The sequence below is a fragment of the Balaenoptera physalus genome (genome assembly GCF_965194825.1).
Source record: "Balaenoptera physalus genome assembly, chromosome: 11".
Classification (NCBI taxonomy): Eukaryota; Metazoa; Chordata; class Mammalia; order Artiodactyla; family Balaenopteridae; genus Balaenoptera; species Balaenoptera physalus.
This window is the reverse complement of record NC_138896.1, coordinates 99,237,622-99,265,614: the sequence shown is the minus strand read 5'-3', so window position 1 is coordinate 99,265,614 and position 27,993 is coordinate 99,237,622. Positions and strand designations below refer to the sequence as shown.

Genomic DNA, 27,993 nt, shown 5'->3' with positions numbered 1-27,993 from the left:
TGCAGTTTGCCCACCCTGGTCTAGACAACAACCCTGTGAGAAAACAGAAGACGTCTGCCGAGAACGCTGACGGAAGGAATCCGAGCTGTCAGTGTGACGATCGAACAAAGCAGGAGATTTAAAAGGACATTGTCAGCAAGTCTCAGAACAACAGAACGGGTATTACATTTGTCTCCCATTTACAGAGAGAGGGGCAAAGCTTCTAGCTCTAAGAAACCAGAGGGTTTTGGACAGACAGACACCGCAGCAACCTTGAACCACTCTGCATTCTTCCGCTTCTTCAGCTAAGAAAGGAATCTGCTGGTGCACAAGCTAACTAAGAAGCTTCTGGCCTTCGAAGCAGACTTTTACAGGGCAAGTAAGCTCATAAAGACATAACAAGAGGTTACCTGTTAGTAGGAATCCCTCCACTGTTCTCACACACTGGGATGACTGTACCCATCCAAAAACCAGACAAATTACAAACACACACACACATACACCATCTTCTGCCTTTGAGCCACCAATTCCAACCAAATCTGGTTCCTATAGATCGATTCAACACTGTTCTGTAAATGAATGTCTCTCATTAGGGAAACGTTATTATGAGGCAAAGCCATGGCCAGCAAACTCCCTCCTCACACTCTTTACACAGAGGGAGGTAAACCCACTTGCTCTTTCTAGTCCAAATGTCAGCCACGTTTGGATGACACCCACACCTGTCTACATTAATTCCAACATAGTTAAGTGCCTGACCTACTGGAGGGATTACACTTGTGCTTTGCTGGCGGCTGGTGAAAGGCCTGACTCATGGGATTCACACAGGCACCACGACTGAGGAGGAGGCCTTGGCAGGGAACTTCCTGAAGTGCAGGGCAGCAGGTAAAGGTGTGTTACCTACAAAGGTGAGGTACAGGTAAGGTGGAAGGCACAGAGGTCCAAGGCCCGGGCTCCACAGGTGAGCGGAGCTGACTCTGCGAGGTGCAGCTGGGCCTTCCAGGCAAGTTACTAAGCCTCTCCGGCCTCAGTTTTCTCATTTAAAATGGGGCTTCTAATAGTACCACCTATCTCATCTGGGTGTCCTGAGGATTAAATGAGCAAATGACGTAAAGGCCTCAGCACAGTGCCTGGCACCCTGCAAGCACTAGGCGGGGAACCTTCTTCAGGCGACTCTTCACTAGCAAGTCTCTGGGAGCCACTGGCAAACTCAAGAGACCAGCGTCTATGCCTCTGGACTCTAAACTTCCCCAAGCCTCAGTCTCCTCATCTATCACGTGGCAACACCAAGATCGCCATACTAGGTTTTAGAAGCTTGAACGAATGCTTCTGAAAGTGCCCTGTCAGGCCACACGGATGCAAATGTTATCCTCCTTCCCTCAATCCCATCACTAGTAATGCCAAATGCTAACACGAAAAATGGGAGACGCAGTGTAACGGCTAGCAACAGACCAGAAGACTTAGGGCCAAGCAGTATCTGACAGATCCAACTCAACCAGTTGTCAGCATGAGTGAGGACCTTGAGTGGGCGAGTCCCATGTCCCCACGTGCATTTATAACTTGTAGTGCTTACATGCCTGAGTAACACTGCAGACGAAACTGTACAGCACAAGCCCGTGTGCAGAGACAGCTCTGTCATCAGACCTTTGTATTCAGACCAAGCTGTCCCCATCCAGCATGGTATGGGAGTAAGGAGAGAATACACAGGCTGGTCCTTTATAGAATCTTCCAAGTGGAGGGAGGTTATGGGTGGTTTTGCTTCATTGTTAGGATGCTCTATCTGTTTCATATAAATTACCTGAGATTGCTTTGTAGTGACAATCGTCACATCAGCTTCATTTCTGCACCAACCGTTCCCAAGTGCGAACGGTCTGGGGAGACCCAGGAACCCGCCCCCCACGCAGCGGCAGCCGCGGATGCGGGCGCCCACCTTCTCGTAGGGGATCTGTAGCAGCTCCAGCACCACGGCATGGGCGCCCATGTTCCGGAGCAGGCGCTGCTGCTGCTTCCTGCTCTTCCGCACCGACGCGCTCTCTTGGACACAGAGTTTGCTGAGTCGAATCAAAATCTGGTACGAAGAAAGCATCAAAGTTTCTCCTCTGATCCCCATCTCAGTTCCGAGGACCTAACCTACAGCCTAGTGACTACAGCTCGTGAGACCTCACTGTAGACCTGGAATTTGCTAAGGGAGTAGATCTTAAGCGCTCTTATCTCCCCCGACCGGCTCCCCCCAAAAACCTAACTCTGTGAGTGATGGATGTTTAATTAACTTGACTGTGGTAACCATTTCACAATGCATATGTATATCAAATCATCACTTTGTCAAGTATATCATAATTTTGTCAATTATACCTCAAAGTTGGAAAAAAAATGTTTAAGAAAAAAGAAATCAATCTCAGAAAACTAGGAAGTGTAGTTGCAAAAAGATTGCAGGGGATGGTGTGGACAGAAAGGCAAAAGGATCACAGTATATTAAGAACATAAGACGAGGGAAACTCCTCTAACTTGTAGTATCCCTACTGATCGTATTAAACCAAAGCCACATACGGCTAAGAACAAGTCTTCCAGAATAACCAATGGATTACGGCTCCATCAGCAAGTGGGATGGTTTCAGAGCTCCTAAAATGATATGACTCAGGATCATTGCCAAGCACTTGGGAAGAATTTGCTCTAGGGTAAAAAACACCAAGCTCCAACCTCCCAACTTTGAACTACCCTATGCAAAGATTCCTAAAGAACTATGGTTCTCATTGGTGGGTACTACGTGCCAGCCGCTGAGGTAAATCCTTGACAGTTTCACCACTTAACTCTTCCTTCACCTGTAAACCTTCAGAAGTATAGGTGCTGGCGGCACCTATACAAGGTGAGGGGACTGAAGACACACAAATAATAAGTGGCAGAGCTGGATTTGAACCAAGACGTGACACTAAAACCCATGCACTTAACCTCAGAGGTTTACTTTCTCCCTGTTACACTTTCCATGAAGGGAAAAGCTCAAGAGGGGGCACTTACCTCTTTGACCACCCTGTAGTTATAGCTGCTGGTGCTTTCATGCTTCTGTGACTTGTTATTCCCCTCCTAGGAACCAAGATGAACATGAGTGGGGTTTGTACAACTCTTAGGTTCCTGTCTGTTTGCTAGGATTAGCATCACTATTTAGGAAAGAACAGGAGTTTTGCAGCGTTTTCCAGCTGTCATGCTGGGTTTGTGCCTGTCATTCACCTGCTCACAACTCAGCTCCCCTCTGATGCGAGAGGATGCACATTATTGCACTGATGGGGGAGAGGATGATGGTTCAGGCATGGCTGGAGAACAGGTTCTTTCCCAAGTGCGTCTGCAAGCGACACCTGGTGCTAGTTCACTCAAAGTCTGTTCTACGTGGGCCAAGGTGGCACGAGAGAGGACGCTGAACTTGTATTTGTAGCTCACTTCCTGGAAGAATGGCTGTCACCCTGTTAACAAGCAGACCTCTTGAGAATCAAGCCCATCCTATAATCTGCATTTTTATCTAAAACCGGAGGAGGACGTTTACTTGTTCTGAGGACCCCATCCATCTCCTCTTGTAGCGTAACTTGTGTGTCACCCACCTCTGTTTTCTTATGTTCATTTTCACCAGATGCACCGTCCATGGCCTCGTCGGGGCCCTGCCCTTTGTACACCCAAAGCTCTGACTTCTCCACGATGGATCTCAGTTGGTCCAAGTCTTGTTTGATCTGTTTGTAGTTGTCGACATCTTGGCTGGTAACCAGCAGTTGAACCTGAACGAATGCAATTCATTAGTGACTCACAACAGCCTCTCAGACAATGCCAACAACAACACACACACACACACACACACACACACACACACACACACACACACACACACACACACACTGCAACCCGACCTACCTGTTTGAAGGCCTGCAGGACCTCCTGCCTCTGACTGAAGTGCCGAAAGAGGAGCTGCAGGGCCCCTGACACCAGGGGTGGGTAGTCGTGCATCGTCAAATGGAGCAGGACCCGGAGGAAGGTTCTGCCGCCGTGGTCGTCCAGGTCCAGTGGCGTGTTCTCCTCACTAAGGGGAAAGGCCAAATGAGCCAAGACGCCCTCTCCCGTGCCCTTGGGCCCAGACACACCTCACCTAGTGAGATTCCTGACTCTGTAGCCCACCCCAGCCGACCTGGCTTTTCATTGCCTCATTTAACAACATACACTCTTATTTGCTCTTCAACTATACTCTGAGGTGAGGGGGCAGTTAAGCTGTCACAACTGGGGACCTCCCTGGTGCCACAGTGGTTAAGAATCGCCTGCCAAGGCAGGGGACATGGGTTCGATCCTTGGACCGGGAAGATCCCACATGCCTCAGAGCAACTAAGCCCGTGCGCCACAACTACTGAGCCTGCGCTCTAGAGGCCATGAGCTACAACTACTGAGCCTGCATGCCACAACTACTGAAGCCAGCGCGCCTAGAGCCCGTGCTCTGCAACAAGAGAAGCCACTGTGATGAGAAGCCCGTGCACCGCAACAAAGAGTAGCCCCTGCTCGACGCAACTAGAGAAAGCCTGTGGGCGGCAACGAACACCCAATGCAGCCAAAAATAAATAAATTAAAAAAAATAAAAAGATGTCACAACTGTCAAATTTTTAACCAAAGTCCCCACCTTCCACAGTGACAGGCCTGGCTTTGCAACCAGATTCCTAACTGGTGTTCTGCTGGGCTTCACCTGTGGTTTGAGAGCTGCACACAGCTGTGTTTCTCCCGAGTTACTAGTTTATTTTTTATTTAAGATGCTCTAATTCAGCACCTAGCAAACCCTCTGTGGTGAAGGATGAGCTTTTTTTATGTCTAGTCTGTAGCCAACTGCTGTCTTGGTCTGTACCATGTCCACTGATGGTGCACTTGGATGCGGTCACAGTGTCCAACTGCCATCAAAGTGCCCAAAGGCTCACTTATCTAAACTGGTAGCAAGCGGTTCGGTCCCACAGACCCCACTTTGCGGAGTGTTGCCGTGAATCACCCCAACTCAGTGTTCCTCCAACTGGGGTTAATCAGTATATTATCAGGGGTTCTCTCAATATCTACGGTAACTTGATTGTGTGTTACTTATACAAGTAAAAAAGTAATAAGCACGTGCTGGAGCAAATGGCAGGCCACCTCGAACCTGAGCGCTGCCACTCAGTTTTTGTGTCGGTGCCCAATTTGTATTTCCAGTCAAATGAAGGCCGAACGCTGGGACCTCTGTGGCTGCAGACAAGCAAGAAGGCCACAGATGGGACTCAGTGTGTAAATCCTCTGCCCGTGCTACGTGCTCCAAAAAGGTGTGAAGAAGCTTTCATTGCTGTTCAATATCAGGAAAGCGGTGGGAGAGCTGAGACACCACCCGGCAGACCGAAATGACATCAGGTTAAACTCAAAACCCCTGAGTTTCAGAACAGCAACCTCGTCCACAGAGTAAACGCTGCTGCTAATTCAAATTTCACAGGTTTTACATTAAGCACCGTGGTAGACTGTTAACATCGGTGGTCCCTCTCTGTATAAACACTCTTGTATATGTCCCTCCCACACTGATGCTGGGCTCGGCCGGGCGATTTGCTCTGACCAATAGGACGTTAGCAACATGATGCAAGCAGAGGCTTGCTCAGTGCTTGCACATTGTTGGCCTCTGCACTTAGAGCCGGCCACCAAGCTATGCAGAAGCCCAAGATATTCGTGTGCAGAGAGAGACAAGTCCCAGCCTTACTGACGCCCTCACCAAGGAGCCAGAAATGCAAGGAGAGCAACGTGGACGTGCCAGCCCCAGTCACAGCTACCACAGCTGCACGACAGACCCAACAGTGCCCAACAGAAGAATCATCCAGCTGAGCCCCCGTCAACCCACAGAACTGTGAGAGGCAACAAAATGACTGTGGTTTTAATCCATTAAGTTTTAAGAGTAGTTTATTACATGGCAGTAGGTAACTCAACCAAGTGTGCATATTCTAAGAGTTATGCATAGAGGGTGTTTATACCAAGTTTGCCGGCGTTTGAGGCTTATAGGTATTTGAGTCTCGTAACAATGTTTTGAGTCGACACTGAGCAATCTCATCTTTTAGAAAGGGGTTCATACATTAATCTCACGTTAGGGACAATGAAAGAACAGTATAAGTGCCTGTGTCCTTTTCATTGTTGCTTGGCTTCTAAAGGGCTCGGGGGTGACTGCAGCCCATTAGCAGCAATGATCTTGCTACACTCACTCTGTTTCGAGCCCCCCCTTTCTTTCAACTCTATTTCCTCACCATTTAAAAAAGTTTTGTAATGTGTGTACTTTGGGAAACCTCCGTCAATTCTTTCTGTCGTAAGAAGGAAACACACACACACATGAACCCAACTAAGATCACTCTGACCTGTACTGACAGTTATAAAGAGAGCAGTCAAACAACCTAAACCCAAAGACTAAACGTTTCCTAGAACAGTAAAGGAGAAGCCTTTGAGAGCTAGAAAAGAGAAGCCTCCCCCATCTTAGAACCACCTACAAAACAGAAACTGAAAATATACTTTCCTTCCTCCGAAGATGCCCTCGGCTTGCTCCTCAATGTGTTCAAAGTCAAGAGCACCTGCAAAGTCGGAGAACAGAACTTCAGGCGCAGGAAGGGGTGAAAACGTGCTGCTCGTGAACGTCCCCCCAAACAGGCTTGCCCCTGCCCCTCAGGCCTCGACAGGTGGGGTTATTTCTACCACCACCCTTCTCCTTATCCATCACCACTATTTCCTGGGCAGGGAAAAGCATCCACCATGAGTAAAAGCTGGTAGTGGACAGTAAATTTTCTTGGAGAGTTTTGTTTTGGGTTTTCTGTTTTTTGTTTTTTTGTATTTCACCGTAACACTAGAACCCTCAGCTGTCTTATGACTAAGACACTCCAAGATGGAAGGAAATAAGACCTATCCCAGAAGGGATCTGGGCCCTTTCAATTATTCCCCTGCCCCAGAAGGGTGACTCTCAGGGTCTCATTCTAAAATGCAGTCATCTTCAAAAATGTTCACATATTACCCTTGTTCTAGAACGTACTCTTTGGACTTCCAGTTTTCATTAGACCCAGGTCCCATTTTATGGCTCAAACCCCATTCTGGCATCACTAACCTGGTACATTACTTGGTCCCTCTTGGCTGCTGTTTCCGGAGGATGTTTCCGAAGTCTGGGAATTGCTTTCATCAAATTCCCGCTTAAATATACACAGGAGGCAGGAGATCCTATAATCCAACCTCACATTCAAAATAAACTAAAGAATCAAGTGGAAATGGAAACAGATTGGTTACATTAGCAGACCACCTGGAACATTCTGCCAAGCCACCGCACTCTGGCTGGGCCTGGCGTCTGCTGCATCAATTACCTTAAACACTACGTGAGTCAGATATTTGGCTTAGATTTCAACAGTCACTTTAACAAAAGACTTCTAGGAGTATATCAAGTTTGCCCACAGCACCTTAGCTTCTAGTGTAAACTCCAGCGTCCCGGCAATTAATTTAATGCTCAGAACAATAAATCACTCACTCCCCACTCCATCCTCTATAAAACATTGCTTTAGTTCAGCAAGTATTGAATGACAACTCTGGGCCTTAAGAAGGGTGAAGTTGGCTGCTTCTAAAAGAACTGACAGAGAAAAATGTGTTTTCAGTACTGAAAATTAGTTTGGTTCTTATTTTCTATTACTGATTGTTTTCTTTGATGTAGATACAAACCCTTGGGCTCCCTCTTCTTTCACTCCCTGTATCCCCTCCCTGTCCACTCCAACAGAAAGCCACTTTTTCCATGTTTGTGGCTGGAGCCAAAAAGAAAGATCAACCACCTGGCATTGTTTAAGGGCCTTACCGACATTCTCCCTTCCGTTCTCTCATCTCTGCCTGGCCCTCCTGGCGACCTTACCCAATGCCAGGGCTGTCACCTCTCCTGGATTGAAACAGATCTTTGGCTTATCTTCCAGGCTCTTGGTCCACGTTTCCTACTGACTGCGGGACATCCCCTTTGGTGTTTTCCCAGAATCTCAAACTCATTATTGTACCAAACTAACAGTGTCCATTCTGCCTGGGTTCTCCCGCCCTCAGTCAACCTCAGGACCATCAACTCTTCCTTCCTTGATACACACATCTCATCAGTGACCAAGCCCTGCGGGTTCTACCTCTGCCACTCCTCACGGATCTCTCTCCCGCCGTCGTTTACCCCCGCTCACGGCCTCTATCTCCCTCCTCGGCCATTACAGAAACAAGTTTACCAGATCCACGTCTCAAAGGTGCTTATTCTTAGGTTAGCCCCCTGCTTGAAAGCATTCAAAGGCTCCCCACAGAGTAAAGTCCTAATACTTCAGGCACCCAGAGCTCCCTAGAGCATGGCGCAGTCCGCCGTTCCAACCTCATTTCTGATAACTTCCCTTCAGCACCGCTCCACGTCCCTGCCCAAGGAGAACAGCTTACTGATCCATGCGCCACGATGCCCTGGTTCAACCCGCTCCATCCACCTGAGAACGCCCCCTTGTTTCTATACATATCCCGTCCAGGCCTAAAGGCTCAGAGAAAATCTTACCTCCTCTGGTCCTTACTAAATGGGATCACATGACCTACCCGCATCTCAGGAGAACACTTTTCTCATGGTTTTATTTCCATGTACACACAGCTTCATCACACCTTGTCTTCCTATTAGACTATAAACCCCCTGTAGACATAGCCCGTGTCCAAATCATCTGTGCCTTCCTCATAGAGCCCAGCAAAGTGCCTTGCATATGGTAAGGGATCAGTAACTATCTGCTGAAAGAATGAATCCATCAACCAAATGTTCTCAGATTACTACAGTGAGTAGACCTTAAGATGTGACCAAGTTTCACACCGCATCAATTCTGATAAACATGCACGATATTCGCATACTTGGGACCTGTAAGCCATGGCCTAAGAAATCCTTGAGATCCTTCTCTACTTTTGGTCAGACATAAATTCAATGAGTTTTCTTCTTTATTTAAATCACTCTTTATTGTCTTTAGTAATTATTTTGAGGAGTCCCACTAATGTTTTCAAACCATTAGTTAACTGTGATTTCAGAATCGAAAAAAAATCCTCAAATCTGTAAACATTTATAGTTCTCTACTCCATGTTCCAGGGTTGAGATTAGGCAGTGCGGGATGAAAGAGAAAGGTGATAACAGTATTCTTTTCATGAAGGAACAGCTGATTCTTTTAATGAATAAAAAATTATCAAGGAGGAGAAAGAGGAAAATGCACACTGTTGGCAGGCTGGGAGGTTCTCACATGGAAGATCACGGCCTCTCCAGTAAACTGGCTCCCACCCCCTCTTGCCTATGCCAGGACTTTGCTCCTACAATTATCCTCTCTCCCCTTCGTCAGTAAGTCTTCCCTCTCTACATGATCACTCCCATTCAGCATACAATCTTGCTGACATCTCCCAACTTAAATATTGCCAATAATCACCCTGCAGCCACCTTCCCACTCTTCTCTGTTCATCTTTACAGCAAATCCACTCAAGAGGTTGTATGTACTGACTCCCCATTTCATCTTCTCCCATTCTCTCTTGAACCTGACCTGTTCCCAGACTTGTCAAGTATGCTCCCACCTCAGGTCTTTGCATTTATTGTTCCCTCTTGGAGTCCCGGAGACTGTTTTCCTAGATACCCACATACTAGTTCCCTCATTGTATTCAGGTCTCTGATCACATAACCTTAATGGGGAGACCTTCTCTGACAACCCCATCAAAAACAGTATCCGTGGCCTTTACCCCCAATGGCCTCCAAACCATCTTGACTCTCTGTTATATTTTAACATCCTTAGTATATACATTTTTATATGTCTATGCCTCCTATCAAAATGTAAGCAGGAATGATGCTGTTCATTGCTGGATCTTCAGTGCTTAAAAGTACTCGGCATGCTCTGACAAGTACAGGTTTCTGGTAACTGACTATACTGCTGAACTGAATGAATAAGCATTTTCAGAACTCTAATGGAAAACTGATGAATTCATAAAAGTGCTAACAAAAGATCAAGATGAAAAAAAAATTAATTACATGGGACTGAGCGAGCTGATGAGGATGATTATAATTTTTGTGACTTTCTGTTTGAATTAAAAAAAAAAATCCCACAAGGACTCAGAGGCAAAAAATATACAAATCAATTTTCACTGCAAAGTAGCTGTTACAGTGGAGGATTACTGGACTGAATGTCAATATTATGACATAGTATGAGTGTGTTTCGTGTTTGGTAATTGCAATCATTGTTGCTTTTGTTGTGGTCATCCATTTACAATGCTTGGTGTCAGTTTATTTATCTCTTGTAAAAATAAAATACAGTGTGTGTGTGTGAAAAAAGATTAAATGAGATAATGCATATTAAAAAAAAGCATTAGAAACAAATATGCTTTATTCTCATTGTTAACTGAAATGGTAGATGATGTTTAAATTGTATAATTATAATTAATTTGTAATGTGGTACTCAAAATATAAACAAATATATCCCTCTCACAGTAACACTGCTAGAGGTAAAACAAAAAAACAAACAAAAAAAGTACTTGGCATGGAATCAGTCTCTATAAATGGCTGTTGAATGAATGAATGAATGAATGAATGAATAAGGGAGGGAGGAAGGGAAGGATTGAGGGAGGAGTTACAAACTTAACAGAACCTTGACTGAGTTACGAACAAAAAACAGGGAATTCAGCTATGTATAGAAGCATAAGTGAGTTAATTCTAAGTGGGTGAAGACAGAGACCAATGACTAGGGAAATCTAAGGTAACTGCAGAAAGTCTGGCATGGCTGGAGGAACAGGGCAGGCTGGGGAGGGGCAGGAGATGACAGCACAGGGTGCAGAGGGCCAGTTCAGAAAGAGCACTTGAGGCTGAGCTAAGACTCTACCTCCACTCTCTTTCCAGAAAGCCTAGGGCTCCATCAAAGCAGGGACACCGGATGCAGATGGTCCCCTGGGAAGCACACTCCCACCCACGCTGTCCCCGCCCCGGCCCATGGTTACCTGGAGTATTTCAATGATCTTCAACTTGGTGTCCATCACCATGATGTCCTCCTTCTCCGGCTCTGCTTGCTTCACGTTGCCCTCAGGGGCGGCGGCCGTGGGAGTCATGGGCAGGAAGCCTCCTCCCCGGAGCACCACCTGGGTCATCAGCTCTCCAACCCCATGGATGGACCGCATCACGTTACTACCTAGGAAGGGCCAGGACACACCTTGGTCGTGACAGATCCCTGGTGTGCGCTCAGGGCACCTGGCCAGGGGCAGAGACTCTTCGGGACAAATCATTTAACATGTCTCTGTTCCAATACATTCTAAGACCGTGGGAACCTGAAACGGTTAACAACCATCAGAAATGCAGGGCTTCAAGGAGTAGGGGAAACAGTATGGAGCATTTATGTATGTTAGTTCACCTGCCAAATTTTATTGGTCCCCTACTACATGCTTGTTGCTGTGCACAGAACTAGGGCTGCAGGAGCTAACAAGACACACATCTGGTGCTGCTACCAACAGCCACTTGATCTTGAATACATTATGCCACCTCTGAGGGTCAGTTTCTTCCACTGTAAAATGAGAATAACGGAGCCCAACTGACAGAGATTAAGTGGCAAAATGTATGCAAAATGACTGAGCACAGGCCCTAACAGATAGTAGGATGTAAGTAAATGTACTTTTTCTATTCTAGCTGTAGAGACCAGTTAAACAATAATCCACACATGAGTACCTAGTATGTGTCTACTACGACCCTAAAACAGAGGGGGAAAAAACATATAAAGGCAGATTTTCCTATTTACAAATTGGAAATAGGATACCCAGACACAGTCTGGATTTCACTTACTCATATACTAATATAAACATTTGAGGACCTCATGACACATCAAGAACAATGACAGGACATGTATTTTTAAGACATAAGCATTAGGCAAGTGTTAGGCAACTTTCAAATGGTGCAGTGAAATGTACAGACTCATATATATAACTATAAAAAATACAATGGGGCTTCCCTGGTGGCACAGTGGTTAAGAATCCGCCTGCCAATGCAGGGGACACGGGTTCAAGCCCTGGTCCGGGAAGATCCCACATGCCGCAGAGCAACTAAGCTCGTGCGCCACAACTCCTGAGACTGCGCTCTAGAGCCCACGAGCCACAACTACTGAGCCTGCGTGCCACAACTACTGAAGCTCCTGTGCCTAGAGCCCGTGCTCCACAACGAGAGAAGCCACCGCAATGAGAAGCCCGCGCACCGCAACGAAGAGTAGCCCCCTCTCGCCACAACTAGAAAAAGCCCGCACGCAGCAACGGAGACCCAATACAGCCAAAAATATATAAATAAAATACATAAATTAAAAAAAAAATACAATAAAGTGTTAATAATCATTGACTCTAAGTCGTGGGTCTATAGGTGTCCACTGTACTATTCTTTCCGCCTTTATTTATATCTGAAAATGTTCATAATGAAAAGTTGAGAAGAAAAGGACAAAGAAAGGACGCGCCATCACACAGTAAGTATGAGAAAAGCAGGAGGAGGAGAGGCCGGGCAAGCGTGTCACGACGTATGGGCGCCATGAGATCTCCCTCCTCAGCTTCTCCATGTTATTCTCACCTTTATTCTCTTCTCCCTTCGCCATCTTGCTGATGGGGAAGATTGTGGTCACATGCACACAGTCCAATATGGCCAGGAGGATTTTGGTTAATCGTAGAAGGTCAGAGAAGTTGTAGAAACCAAAGTATATGAGATTCCTAGCTAAGTTTACAACCTATTGTATTTAAAAAAGAGAGAGAGGAGGAAGATGGTATTAAATAAACAGTATCCTTCACTTCCATTTTAGGTTAACTATTTTATAAATGACTGATTCTGACCTTCTTTACAGTAAGAGAAGGCATTTATTTTACTTGCAGTTTCTGACCAAATTTCATTTTGTTTCATAAGGAGAAAAAATAAGAAATAAAACCCTGCAAAGCTACTGATCTGCTCTGTTGACTGGTTAATAAAAAACTGACCTCATCATTGGCTCTGTGCAGCTTCCCAGAGATAATACAGGGCAAGCCAAGGTATACAAATCAAGGACACAGATAACAGCAGTCCTTGGAAATCTAACTCCTCAAAAGGCAAAGTGATCTCAAAGAGAAATACTCAACTCAAAGGTAATAAGGATTTATGTCCCACAAATGATTAATCTATGACAGATCCCAAGCACAGACTGTTTCTTTCCTGTCACTTTTAATATAATGTACAGATTACAGATAATGTTCTATCCTTTCTACATGATTCAGTTCACCACATGTATTTCTTCCACGAGCATAACTACCTCAAGCCAAGTGACTGGTATTAGTTCTATTTTACTCGGCAACAAAACTGAGCTGAATTCCTTTTTATTACCAAACCAGAGTAGCATGATAAAAAAAAAAAAATCACCACCTATTTTCTATTTACCCCATAGAAAAATGATCAATAAAAAGCAGACAAAACACACAGATCACTTCACCATGAGTTACCTCAAATGTAAGTTTATTTTTCTCCTTATCAGAGAAAGGGAACCTCTGACACACCACATCTCTTAAATACTCCTCCACAAATTCCATAGTCTGAGCAAACCTCTCCTTAATTTCATCTTTGGAAGTGCCACTACTATCATAGCTAAAAGGAAAGGAGAAAGAAAAGGAAATCAAATTTCAAGTTCTAACCAGTGAGGCCTTCCCTGTTTGCTCAGCCCCCAAAGCTATCACCATCCACCCCAACACTTCCCATCCTCCTGCCCCTACTTCACTTTTCCCTCCTCAGCACCCATCACACCAAGGTATCTATTTTAGTCCTTTATCTTGGTTACTGTCTGTCTTTCCCCGCTAGAGTACACACAGTTTTCTTGTTTGTTCCCAGATAGATTCCTTGAGCCTGGCATGCGGGAGACACTTTAATATTTGTAGAAAAAAAGAGATATAAAAGGACAATCATGCCATCTTTTACATTCTTGAGGAAACAAATAACATTTGCCACCCTTAATTATATTTTAAACTTAAAGAAAAAATGACTTCATCTTTCCTCTCTGATTTAACTAGACTTATTAACCTGACCATAAGTGGTTTGTCTTCCGCTACGCAGAACACTGTAACTAAGAAGTTTTAAAGCAACATGAATGAGGTCTTAACAGGGTGAAGGAGCCAGGCTCACTCATCAATGGCGATCTCGGAGGGAATCTCGGACCAGAGGCGGGCGTATTTCACGGGAGTGACTTGCTCCTGTGGGTCTCGGTCCACATGCATGTGCAGCATGAGACGGCAGAAGGACGCCCGCAGGTCATAGGGCAGGTTCTCATCAGACATGCAGCGGAGAATGAGATCCACGTCCAGCTGGCCCGAGATTTCGTTGATGGCGAGGTACTGGCGGTCCAGGCACATCCTCGCAAAGAGGTTCAGCTGGTACCTGGAGAAAAGGAAAGTTACACAGGGCTCACTCTCATGGAAACACACAGCAGGAGAGTCGCAGGGGGGCCCCAACTCTCATAGGAGTGACAGGTGGCCACGGGAACCTACACATCAACACTCTTCACTTGCTTGTGTATGCAAACTCTGGCTTCTGTACCAAGTGGAAAAAGGAACAGTTCAAGCCACGCCAACAGTCACATGTGCCTACCCTGCTGTGTGGGAGTAATTACATGGCTAGTTGATGCCATTTGCCCTTGTTTATTTTATAAAATGGTGTTGGGGGGAAGCATTAGGCTGAAAACGGTTGCCCGTTTCTTTAGTTCTGCTTTTATGCGGCACGTGAAAGACCGCATAGGAAATGGTAAAGGTTTCAGACCCTTACTGAGTCTGCTTAGAAATTTTATGATACTTTCAGGGTCTTATCCCATAGAGCTCTCCTCTTTGACTTGTACACACACATGAAAAACATGGTATTAAAAATAGGGGGCTCCTCAAAATGTTACGGTTTCTTCCTCACCTAATTACATATGATCTCTGTTAACTTCCAAATCTGACCACTGAAACACTCTTTCTCATTCACTGCCAGCAGAAGACATAGCAAACATTAAAAGAGTAACCACACCCATAATGTGAAATAAGAAAGCCTTAAGGTTCCACGGTGGCCAATTCCAGCTTCTGACTTTAAAACCCTATTTATTACCAATAATCATGAGTTGGAAATATTCTCAACTGCACTAGGTATCAGTGAAATGAGGATTAACCTGTGTTCTATTTCATGCTCGTAAGATTAACAAAAATTAAAAAAGCATCACAGTATTCAGAGATAGCAAAGACAAAGGGAAACAAAAGTTCTCTTTTGGTGGGAGTGTACACCAAAATAGCCAATTTAGGATTGGTTGCTCAGTTTAAAATATGCATACCCCCCAATCTCATAATTCCCTGGTGTGGAATGGAAACTCCTACACATATGCACAAATTTGAACAAGGATATTTCCCGACATGAAAAACTAAATTGTGGCATACACTGAATATCAAAGAGCAATGAAAATGTGGCACGGTAATAAAATGGAATAGCATTCAGCAGTCAAAATTAAAGAAATGGACCTACCACCGTTAGCATGAATCCATTTCAGAAACAATATTGAAAAATAAGGCAGATTTCAGAACGGAACTCAGACTCTGGAACCATTTATATAAAATTTTAAGAATCAACAAAATATTACGTATTATTTATGAATGTACGGAAATGTAAAATATAAACACACAAAGAGTGTGGAAGGTCACACATCATCTGCATGAATGGAGAGAAAGAATACAGGAGGTAACAAAGGGCATTGTAATTGCAAAGTTTCATTTATTTCTATTAAAAAATGCTGTAAGCACTTCCTCATCTTTCCTTCCCTCTTCTTTTATTTATTGAGTCAGCAGATCTCAGAGCTGGGACCGAGGTGACACTGGGATGGAGGAGGTGACTGGCAGCGATGGAGACTGAACAACACGGCGGGGACAGTGCCAGCCAGCTTCGCGCTGTCCGAGGAAGGAGTTATGAATACAGAAGGGTGAAGGCTAGAATAACGCTACAGTGTTGGAACGGAATTGGAAGTACTGATGTGAACTCATGATTTTTATTACATTTATATAGATCGCTATAGAAATAGATATGTGTGTGTCTACGTGGACAGACAAACAGACGTGTGTACAGACACACACATTTCCTAGCTCTGTCTGCAAAAGTTCTATGACGTTGTAACTATTGTCTCTATTTTACAGATAAAGAAACTGGGACATAAAGAGGTGAATAACTTGACCAAAGTCAAAAAGCTACTATGTAGAGAGGTGACCCCGCAGCCTGACTCTTAACTACTACAAAATATATCCGTGCCACGTGCCATGCTAGGTAGGGATCAACTGTAACTGGGGGCTGATGCAAACACTCAGCCTTCCTCTGACGGAGCCACACCCAGATGGCGATGTCCTATCTAAGTATCAACGAAACCTTACACTCTACAAACTCCTGAAGTACACAGCCGTCTTTCTGACAGACGGTCTCATCAGAGGACCCCCGTGCCGCCCTCGCACCTGTAGTAGCTGAGGACGTCCCGGTCTTCTTTCTGACCCTCCTTAGCATCCTGCGCCAGCTCCCTCACACTCTTACTGCGAACCTCTTTGTTGCCGTCCCTCCAAAACAGCCACACCTCTTCCTCATCCTCTCCTGCCTCCAGAGCGTTCTCTCCAGTAGAAACACCTTCAAATTCGAAACGAGAGAGTACCAACCTGGAAAATAAGAAGAGGGGGGAAACTCATTACATTTGAAATCCTTGCTCATCACTGATCAACTATATTAATGTGTTGAACTCTAGCTGCACTTTAAGACACACACAGAAAGCCACTTTATTTCTCCCATCGGCAGAACCACAAAGAACCAAACATTAATGCCTTCATACACTTTAGCCCAGGGGTTCTCCACCAGGGTGACTGTGTCTCCCGGGGGACATTTAGCAATGTCTGGAGACATTTTTGGTTGTCCCAACCAAATGGGAGGGGTACTGTTGGCACCTAGCACGTAGAAGCAGGGAGGCTGCTACACATCCTACAATGCAGAGGACAGAACCCACAGCAAAGAACTACGTGGCCCCAAACATCAAAAGACCAAGGTTGAGAAAGTCGGAATTAGCCCAAGCCCATAATTAAGTTACGCACGAGAAACAAAAAATTCACTAGTTTAGAGCATAATTTAGTGTTTTGTTTTGTTTTTTTAAAGGAATTCCTTTATTTTTATTTTTTGTTTATTTATTTATTTATTTTTGGCTGTGTTGGGTCTTCGTTTCTGTGCGAGGGCTTTCTCTAGTTGCGGCGAGTGGGGGCCACTCTTCATCGCGGTGCGTGGGCCTCTCACTATTGCAGCCTCTCGTTGCGGAGCACAGGCTCCAGACGTGCAGGCTCAGTAGTTGTGGCTCACGGGCCCAGTTGCTCCGCGGCATGTGGGATCTTCCCAGACCAGGGCTCGAACCCGTGCCCCCTGCATTGGCATGCGGATTCTTAACCACTGCGCCACCAGGGAAGCCCCTAATTTAGTGTTTTTTAAATAAACTTTTTTTTAACATTTTTTTTAACATTTAAATATTACTGGCACTCTGCTTCTCAGGAAAACTGCTCCCCTGCTAAAAACGAATTGCTACTATTACCAAAACTTCTGTGGACCAATTAACACTTTTTGAACAGTGATGATTTAACAAGCTCTTCCTTACAATGACTTACTATCAATAATGAATTACCTCCTTTAAAATTTAAAACTGATGATCATAATTAGAGAATTTTAAACTCTTAAAATTAAACCAAGGGTGTGTAAAACGTTCCCTGGTGAGCTCACATTACTGTCAAAGGATGTGACCTCACCATGCAGAGGAGCCCACACCAAAAGCAAACTTGATAATTCCTCTGATCAAGACCTTTGCAAGAGGACGATCAATAGCCAGCCAACCTGACTTGAGAAATCAAGGAGCTGGGTTTTATTACCTATGAGCACAGACATCCACTGAGCCACACATTCTCCATCTAAATCCCGTTCTCATCTTTCTTTATCTTAAACCCGCAGACCCCACTCACTTGGTCTCAATCAGAATGTCAGCGTTGGTTGGATTCAGCACAGCTTTACATATCAGTTCCTGGGTCACCGGAATGGATTTGTTCATGGACACGCAGAGATCAGAGAGGTAATCTAAGAATCTATTGAGAAAGAGAAACCAAATAAAACAGTTTCTGTAGACAGAGCAGGGGTTGGGCTCTGGGAGCCTGGCTCTCCCTCAAGAGGACTGACCCAGCCTACCTTTAACACAAGTCAGCGAGGCTTTGGGTTTTAGTGTCAGCATCCATGGAACCCCCAGAAACTCAGACACCAGAGGGAAGGAAGGAAGGAAGGATGGATGGATGGATGGATGGAAGGGAGGGAGGGAGGGAGGGAAAGGAGGGAGGGAGGGAGGGAGGGAAAGGAAGGAAGGAAGGGAAACAAAGCAAGGAAGGAAGGAAGGAAGGAGGGAGGGAGGGAGGAAGAGCAAAGAAAGAAAAGCAAAAGAGGAAGGATGGCAGTGACGGTTGTGAGGAAGAGCTGACAAGGTAAAAATGAACAGAAGGAACCACCAAGTAAGAAGCTCACATAAGGAAGACATGGTTAGGATGCAGGGTACCCAGAGTGGTGAGGGGCAAGGCTATGATGCTTGAGGCCCAAATCAGAACCCTGGTTCTGATCCACTACGTTCTGATATGTACTGTTATTTGGGGGAAATTACTTAACCTCCCTGTGGTTCAGTTTTCTCATCGACAAAAAAGGCTAATATAGAACCTCAGAGAGTTCTTCTGAGGATTAAATGAGCTAATTCATGCAAAGTGCTTACTTAGTTCACTCACTGGCACATGAGAATGGTCCATAAAATAACATTTTATGGGTGGGGGCAGTCATTTTTATAAGAACACTTTCAGCTCTCCAGGGTCACCGTTCATGATACGCACATTGTAAACTATTTCCCACTTCACCTGAAATGATGTGCATCTTAATTAATTAGAAGGAGAAAAAAAGAGGGAAGAGAGCGTAGGGGGAGGGGGAGATCTGTATGAATGTAATAGAATTGATAGAATTCACTAATGTAAATAAAAACACTCAAGTAACAACTATGTGTGCAAAAGACTAACTGATGATATTTGGGGGAGTTCCAACTGATCACCACGGGGTGCTACGAAGTGAATGAGTGGCCGATAGTTGTCATTTACTGTGCACCTACTAAGAGCCAGGCACTTCACATGTATTTATTCTCATTTAATTTTCACAGTGACCCATCTAGCGGATGAGGAAGTTAAAGCTCAAGGTCACCCAGCTGGTAAATGTTGCAGCTAGGATTCTACCCTGGTCTCATTCCCATACCAAGCTCTTTCCGCTACTCATCAAAGAGCCTGTCAAGACCTGCCCAATCAAAACCTGTCCCTAACAGCCCCAAACAAAGGAAACCCAGGAAAAAGCACCACGACCCGCTCAGTGCCTGCATCGGAAATGCAAAGACACCTTCTGCCTATCAACCCGGCCCCCGCCTCACCTGGGCTCCCTGTTCTTTCGCACCAGACTGACGAAGGTGTCGATCTCCGCCGCGGTGATGTGTTTTTCCAGGAGTTTCCTATTATTGTGGAGCAGGGCAGTGATGGTGTCTTCAGCCAGCACATCATAGCCAATCTGCTTCTGCATGAAGCCAAACTGCTTGGCTATGTACTCCTTCGAAGGAAGGAAAGCGAGGTGAGTGGGGAGGACTGGAGACAATGTGCTGAGGCTGGAAGTAAGGGAGGGGGCAGCAGCCCCCGAGGAGCACCACTGCCCATGAGGGAAATCACAGGGGAGCATCTTTCCACAACTTCCTAATCCAGGGCGGCAGCTGCAATCTCCCTCGCATCCTTTATTTTTACGAAACCTGCCACACAGATGTAATTAAGTAAAATACCCTGTATTTACAGATAGGCACTTTTATTAAGTCCACTGGATAAATTTTAATGTAGTGACTTATTTTTCGAAAGGTCAAAAGTTGTTTTTCAGCTCTGATTTTATTACTAATTCAAGAGGATTTAACTGTGCCTCACTGCTCTGTGTTGCTGAATAAACACAGTCAAGCCTACCTGGATATTTAGAACAATGCTACCCCATTGCGTTTTCCTTATCTGGGGTGAAAATACATTTTTAAAGTCAGTGGGTAGCAGAAACAAGTTAGGAATACGTAAGCCACTCAATTATATTCGTAGAACATATGAAAACACCTCTGGCTTCTCTTTTGGGGATCAGACATGACATTCCATAGAAATATTTAAGAACTCCAGGAAGCCTCTTATGAATATTTGTTTGTTGCTATTCAAAGACATTTTCCCTGCCCAAAACAGACTATTTGCTTGCTCAAAGTTCAAACGGCCCTTGAAACTTGGTTTAATTTTTTTTCATTAATTCCAAAATTCTAAAAGTGACTCAGGATGAACATACCGGACATGGGCCACCTTTCAGCCCTCACTCAATAAGGATGCATGTTTGGGAATTCATCAGCCCCCAGGGATATACTACTGCCAGCTGGCACAGGGTCCATAAGCAAACAAGCAAAGACATCCAGAGTTGCAGCAAGAGGGACTGGTTTAGTCCCCTCGTGTACAAGCAAAATGTCCTGGCACACACTACAGACTCTGACGTATCCTCACTGGAAGAGAATAAAATCACTTTGGCACGAGTATGGTATGAGTATTCATGCACCAGAGGTAGATTTATAGCAACCATAAAACTAACAAACATAGCATCACGGGTATGTGAGGTTTTATATTTAAACAGTAGCAAAGGCAAAGTGAAAGGTTTAGAAATACTAGCTAACAAAGTTACATCTAACATTTTAGAGCACTGCTTAGGATCAACACTATCTTTATGATGACACACAAAAAACTTTAACTGCAGAGAACAGTTTAAATTTAAAGGCCAGATGTAGGGGCATTCAAAGCTCAAAAACAAAGCCTTTTGTAACACAAGGCAGGGATTGGAATTCCGGTTACAATAAGCATCACTCTGTGCACGTACAGTAGTTCACGGAGCGCAGGGTTTCTCAACCTCAGCACTACCTACTGACTTCTTGGGCCGCGAAATTCTTTGTTGCAGGGGGCTGTGCGGTGCATGGCTGGATGTTAATGGCATCCGTGGCCTCTGCCCCCTAGATGCCAGTAGAATCCCCAACTCATGACACTCAATAGGGTCTCCAGACATTTCCGTATGTCCCCTGGGGGAAAAATTACTCCCAGTTAAGAACTACTGATACAGTGATTCCTCAGCATCTCCAATTGTTAGGAACCCTCACAGAGGTTAAAACACCTAATTCACAGAGAGAATATATTGGTTGTGTGTGTGTTGACTGTCATCACACAGTTGATGACTTAGAATGTCATAAAACATGAGCCAGAACCAAAACAAAGAGAAAGTTACCAGCAGAGATGGAGGAAATGGATGGGACAGGAAGAAAAGATTTCACTCCATCTTCAATATAAGCACGTGGAATCACTGTGCCCTTAAGTCTTACGGGAATGTGCCATAAGAAGTACTGTATATGTAATACCAATGTCAAGAAAAAGAAATCTCATTCAAAGGTGGCTGTAGAAGGGGAATTTTCAGGTATCCTTCTCAAACTCTGTAATATATCTTCCCAGGCTTGCAAAAAAAAATCTGTGTTTCTAAGAGCAAACTTAACAATGAACTACTACCTGGCCATTAAATAAATATACATGTGACACCTAAAACTCATTGAGGAAAGTTCATGAACTTCAGGGAGGAAGCTGCCCATCACTTCCCATCGGTCCTTAATCCCAACCTGGTTCTTCCTGTAGTCCTGCTGGGAGTGTCTCAGGACCCTGTAGCAGAGGCGGCAGATGTGTCTGAAGGGCGCGTGCCGCTGGTCCCCCAGCTCCTCCAGACGTAGCATCGGGCCGTCACCACAGTCTGTGAATGGGGCCTGTAACAACTTGAAGATCTGTTTGCAGAAAGAAGAGAATAAAAACTGCCATCACCTACTGCTTTAAGGGCTAACCTTCTCTTTGGAAGTAATATAACCTCAAGGGTGGCTAAACTATATAGGAAAATCTCTCTATGCAAACAATCATGAACCTGAAAACTGCATTCATTCCATCAATTGGGACTGGCTCCTCCCTGAATTCAGTCCTCCTGGACCTAATTGGTCCTCAAATACTTGAAAATGCAGTGTTTCAAGCAGTGCCTGAGAGCACAGACTCTGGAATCAGCAGATTCTAGGTTGAAATTACACATCTTTATTACTTTCCTACAGGTACAGATCATGGTCAAGGTAACCTTCAGTTTTCTCAGCAGTAATATGGAGAGAACAATACCTAGCTCACGAGGGTGTTGTAAGGATTAAAGTAGACGGTAAGTGTCAGGTCATAAGTGTAGCGCTCACACAAGTGCTCAACGAAGGCTCCTCCACAGTTTCAGACCCTCTAGGAATCACTATTGTGGAAAAGAGCATGGGCATTAAGCCAGAGGTCTTATTTGGCAGTTATCACATCAAACGGCAGGGCATAATTTATTCTGCGACTTTAAATCCTTGTTGAAACAGGATGGAGTGTTAATAAATATTGTCTATCACAGTCCAAAAGGAGAAAGGATTCTCAAATCCAAGTTCCTACGGAGAACTATGGGACTTGTAGCTAATGTGTTTTTCTTTTGGCTCTAGTGGCCCAGCCTCCGACAGCTTTAGAGAACTGTGTGGCATACGTTTCCGTGTACTTCATCTACCCTGGACTTGTCACTTTCCTCCCTCTAATTTATTTCTACCCCAGTTTATTTAACTTTATACCAAATTACATCATCTATGTATCTTCTGTGAGTTCATTTTATTTTCTACTCATTCTTCATTTACAGTAAGATTTTTTGGTGACTTATAATGGTCCCCATAAGAGCTTCTACAGGCCTTCTGAGTTTATCATATACTCCAAATCTCCCAGATACATGAAATAACCTTAAGGATACACTGCACTTGATATTATTTGTGAAGAAAATAAAGTTGTCAACTGAATTCTTGTTGGGATTCCTAACAGGTAAATTCTCACATGGCTGATATTCAACAAGTGTGTTAACAATCAACTGAACTATCAAACCATGAAAAGATGCAGGAAACTTGAATGCATTTTACTAAGTGAAAGAAGTAAAATCTGAAAAAGGTACATACGGTAGGATTCTAACTATACGACATTCTGGAAAAGGCAAAACTATAAAGACAATAAAAAGATCAATGGGCCATCATCAAAAGATCTACAAACAATAAATGCTGGAGAGGGTGTGGAGAAAAGGGAACCTTGTTGCACTGTTGGTGGGAATGTAAACTGATACAACCACTATGGAGAACAGTATGGAGGGTCCTTAAAAAACTAAAAATAGAACTACCATACGACCCAGCAATCCCACTACCGGGCATATACCCTGAGAAAACCATAATTCAAAAAGAGGCATGCACCACAATGTTCATTGCAGCACTATTTACAATAGCCAGGACATGGAAGCAACCTACGTGTCCACCAACAGATGAATGGACAAAGAAGATGTGGCACATATATGCAATGGAATATTACTCAGCCATAAAAAGAAATGAAATTGAGTTACTTGTAGTGAGGTGGATGGACCTAGAGTCTGTCATGCAGAGTGAAGTAAGTCAAAAAGAGAAAAACAAATACCGTATGCTAATACATATATATGGAATCTAAAAAAAAACATGGTTCTGAAAAACCTAGGGGCAGGACAGGAATAAAGACGCAGATGTAGAGAATGGAATTGAGGACACAGGGAGGGGGAAGGGTAAGCTGGGACAAAGTGAGAGAGTGGCAGGGACATATATACACTACCAAATGTAAAATAGATAGCTAATGGGAAGCAGCTGCATAGCACAGGGAGATCAGCTCGGTGCTTTGTGTCCACCTAGAGGGGTGGGATAGGGAGGGTGGGAGGGAGACGCAAGAGGAAGGAGATATGGGGATATATGTATATGTATAGCTGATTCAGTTTGTTATACAGCAGAAACTAACACACCACTGTAAGGCAATTATACTCCAATAAAGATGTTAAAAAAAAAAAAAAAAGATCAATGGTTGCTCGCCAAGGGTTGGGGGGAAAGGGAGGGACAAATAGGCAGAGCACAGAGGATTTTTAGGGCAATGAAACTACTCTGTATGACATGATAATAATGGATACATGTGATTATACATTTGTTCAAAGCCATAGCACGTACAACACCAAGAGAGAAGCCTAATGTAAACTACAGACTTTGGACAATTATGATGTGTCAGTGTAGGTTCATCAGCTATAACAAATGTACCTCTCTGGTGGGGATGCTAGTAACAGGGAAGGCTGTGGATGGGTGGAGGTATGAGGTATCCGGGGAATCTCTGTACTTCCCACTCACTTTTGCTGTGAACTTAAAACTGCTCTAAAAAATTAAGTCTATTTTTTTTTTGAAAGTCAATGGATCAAGCCTGCGAGGTGGAAATCATTCACATCCCTCTATAAGAGCAGTGATACCACTGATTTCTTATAAAGCAAACCCAATATGTCACCACTTACTGACCTGCTTGAGGATATTCTGTTCTCTCATCAGCTTCTGCCGTTCTCTGTTGGGCTTAGAGAAGACCACTTCGAGAACATCTTGACCGGAATTAGTTCCACCAGTGACAAAGTAAACCAAGTCTTCCAGCAGCTTGGTTACAGATCTTAGGAGGAAAAAAAGCTATTAGATATGGGAAGTGTTCGACGGGCAACAGGCTGAAAGCTTCACCTTGGAAGCCTTCAGGCCAGAGGAACCAGTTAAGCAGAAGCAAACCCATTCTCCCAGTTTCCTTGAAATTGTCAGTTGAGGCCAATTACCAATAAGAGTGAAATAGAGACAATACCTCCACATTGTCCACAAAAACATTATCACCTTCACAAAATATTAGACATTACATTTTATCTCGGAGTAACCTCAACCCCTGACATTTAGTAAGATAGTTCCAGAGACCAAGTTGGAGACAGGGAAACAGAGAAAGAAGGAGACATTTACAAGTTTAGAGACGTTCAGAACAGTGAAAGCAAAAGTAACTATTGCTTGAAAACCACACGTTGAAGCCACCCACAAATGCTAAGGCCTGCTGCCCTCACACAGAGCTCTTCCAAGCACCCTCTCTCTCTGCAAGGGATTTCAAAAACCCACAGCGGGTGAGGATGAGCGTGATCGGTTCTGGCAGGGAGCCCTCACCTTCTCTCATTCTGGGTGATGGTGCCCTTCTCCAGCTTCCCAGCTATGGAACCCAGCACCTTGCTGGCGTCATTGGCAAAGTCCAGGTCCCGAACCTCAGCAGGAGAGACTGGAACTATGGCAAATGCTTCTTTGTCCTCCTTCACGGGAGAGGTTCCAATCTGAAAAGCAAGATGGTCTTTGTGGAACAGCCTCTTAGACTGAGAGGGTAAGACATTAATCAAACAGTGTATTTATGGGACATGGGGCAATCCAAAAAGCCTAGAGCTCTCTTGTGGTTCAAATAAACGGACATAGAAAAACACCTGGAAAGATGTACCCCAAATCATCAACAGCTGTTACCTCTAGAGGTTGACATTGTGGAGAAAAGTAAGGCAGGAAATGGGGCAGTACTATGATTTTACAGCTTCATTCGTTACAGGGAGCATCTGAGACTTTTGTAATTTAAAAACACGTTTATAAATACATAGGGAAAAAAATCAAATGTACAAAATGGTAATTCTTGTTTCTGAGAGTATTATAAGGGTAGACACTGCACCGATCTTTTAGCTTTTCTATACACCTCAAAATGTTCATTAAAGTAGAGGAAAAAATTCCAATAATCTTCCCCATCACCAAAAGATATTATGTGAGAGTATAATTCCATTTTTTAAAAAGAAAAACCCTATGTCTGTGTATTTATGCTCTATGATCGTGAACAAGGTGAGAAAGGAGAGGTGGGCTTCAGGGAGAGAAATTAAAGAGGTTGGAAGAACTTTCAAGAAATAAAAGTACATATTTAAATACAAAGAGAAATAAAGAAATAATAAAGATTGTGGGAAATCAACTAGGTATGTGATGTATCTCAAGGCACAAGCAAACATTCCCCCAGCCAAAATCAGCCTTCAGACAGATATGAAATCCAGACAATTGCTCAACCTTTAGGGCAGAAGCTATGTAATAAAATAAAAGGTTCTAGTTATTTCAAAAGCCCTGGGCTTGCTTTAGCCAGGTCCCTTGGAAAGAATTCTTTCATCACATTCAAGTTGGTCCGGCACCACGCTCCTGCCGAAGCAACAACTTCAGACCTCCATACGCCTCCATCTGCCCTCAAAGGAGCCCTTTCATCAGGGAGCATGAGACCGAGGGAGGCAGCCAAGTTCGGGGACTTACTTTTAGCATCACGGGTTTTTCTTCTTCCTTGTCAATGGGGATATTTGTGCTGTGAACCCAGGTATTAGTACACAGGTGTCTGAGCCGGACATAGGAGTTTCTAAAGGAAAAGAAAAAAAAAGAAAAAGGATTTTAGGGACAAGGCTATTTAGGTTCTCTATAGCCACTGGTCTAGAATACATCCTATAAGAATAAAAAAAGGATACCAAAATGGTTTTCCGCTACACACATTGGACAGCATAAACTTAAGAGCAAACGGTTCTGGTCCAAGATACACTTTGACAGATCTACAGTGGCAAACCATTCATAACCACTCTAAGGTGATTGTCTCGTGCTGTATTTCTAAATGCAGCCACACCGCATTCTATCATGTTTGGCTCTATTGCCCTTAACAGACACTGTTTTTTTGTTTTTTTAACAAATCAAAGGTTTGTTCATCATGCAAGTCTATAGGTTCCATTTTGACAATAAAGTATTTTTAAATTAAATATGTACATTGTTTTTTAAGACATAATGCTATTGCACACTTAATAGATAACAGTGTACTGTAAACGTGACTTTCATATACACTGTGAAACCCCCAGCTTTGTGTGACTTGCTTTATTGTGATACTCGCTTTATTGCGATAGTCTGGAACTGAACCCACAGTATTTCTGAGGTATGCATGTATAAAATTATACACTGTGAATGACTGTCTCAGAACAAACTGAGCATGAGACAGAGTAACAAAAAGTATTTACTGAGTACCTATTAGAGCTTATCATGAGAGATGATAAAGCAGTAATTGAAATTTTCATATGGATCAATAGAGCAAAAAATAAAACCATAAAATGTCTGGAAGAAAATGTGAGTAAAAATTTAATAATCTTGTGAGAGGGAAAGCCTTTTGAAGCACATAACAAAATACAAGATTTCCAAATTTCAGAAGCAAAAGATGGATACATCTTATTACATAGTTTAAATTTTACATTTCCATACAACAGAAGTAGAAAAATGTTCCAATTTTTAAAAACCATCATGAACAAAACTGAAAGAAAATTGACAACCTGGGAAAATAAAACATTAATATATAGTATAAAAGGGTATTAATCCACATATATAGAGAGATCTTAAAAATCAGTAAGAAAAACATCATGAATATTGGAAATGAAAATGGAACATGTACACAAACCAGTAATCTAAGAAACATAAATGACCAATAAACATCCAAGTACATATTCAACTTCCTCAATTTATACAAATTAAAACAATATATCATTTTATTGTATCATATTCCAAAGATCCTAGAAACTTATACAACCCAGTACTTAGAGCTTAGAGAGCTTAGAGAAATGAGTTCTACACACTCATGGTAAGAGTGTCAACAGGTTAAACTCTGGAAGAGAGTCTGGCACTTTGTATAACATGTAAAATGTATCTACCTTCTCATCTAGCAGTCTCATTTTTATATTTCTTAAGAGATGACAGCACAGGTGCAAAATGAGGCAGAAAGATGTTCAACAAAGCATTATTTATAATAGTTAAAATCTTGCAAACAACCCAACGTCTCAGTAATGGACTAGTTAATTATAGTGTGTAAGACAGAATAGTACAGAGTTCTTTACAAATGATTACAATCGATATTTATTTACTTGGAAGTATGTACAGGACATATTGTTCAGTGGAAAAAGTGTTAAAA

The 27,993-nt window shown here is 43.6% G+C and overlaps 1 protein-coding gene across 6 annotated transcripts in view; it reads right to left on the bottom strand.

The window, feature by feature from the left end:
• ITPR1 (inositol 1,4,5-trisphosphate receptor type 1) overlaps positions 1-27,993 on the bottom strand; it is a 320,647-nt gene that overhangs the window by 146,844 nt on the left and 145,810 nt on the right. For all 6 annotated transcript variants that reach the window (XM_082412032.1, XM_082412033.1, XM_082412035.1 and 3 more), the window contains exons 14-30: positions 26,316-26,415; positions 25,164-25,324; positions 24,498-24,639; positions 21,738-21,896; positions 19,458-19,630; positions 17,980-18,099; positions 16,453-16,647; positions 14,120-14,371; positions 13,447-13,588; positions 12,554-12,707; positions 10,957-11,144; positions 7,076-7,214; positions 6,493-6,551; positions 3,868-4,029; positions 3,564-3,734; positions 2,989-3,054; positions 1,907-2,044 (exon numbers count right to left, since the gene is read on the bottom strand). In XM_082412032.1, the coding sequence (XP_082268158.1) occupies positions 1,907-2,044; positions 2,989-3,054; positions 3,564-3,734; positions 3,868-4,029; positions 6,493-6,551; positions 7,076-7,214; positions 10,957-11,144; positions 12,554-12,707; positions 13,447-13,588; positions 14,120-14,371; positions 16,453-16,647; positions 17,980-18,099; positions 19,458-19,630; positions 21,738-21,896; positions 24,498-24,639; positions 25,164-25,324; positions 26,316-26,415 (2,521 nt within the window). The remainder of the gene's footprint in view (positions 1-1,906; positions 2,045-2,988; positions 3,055-3,563; positions 3,735-3,867; positions 4,030-6,492; positions 6,552-7,075; positions 7,215-10,956; positions 11,145-12,553; positions 12,708-13,446; positions 13,589-14,119; positions 14,372-16,452; positions 16,648-17,979; positions 18,100-19,457; positions 19,631-21,737; positions 21,897-24,497; positions 24,640-25,163; positions 25,325-26,315; positions 26,416-27,993) is intronic.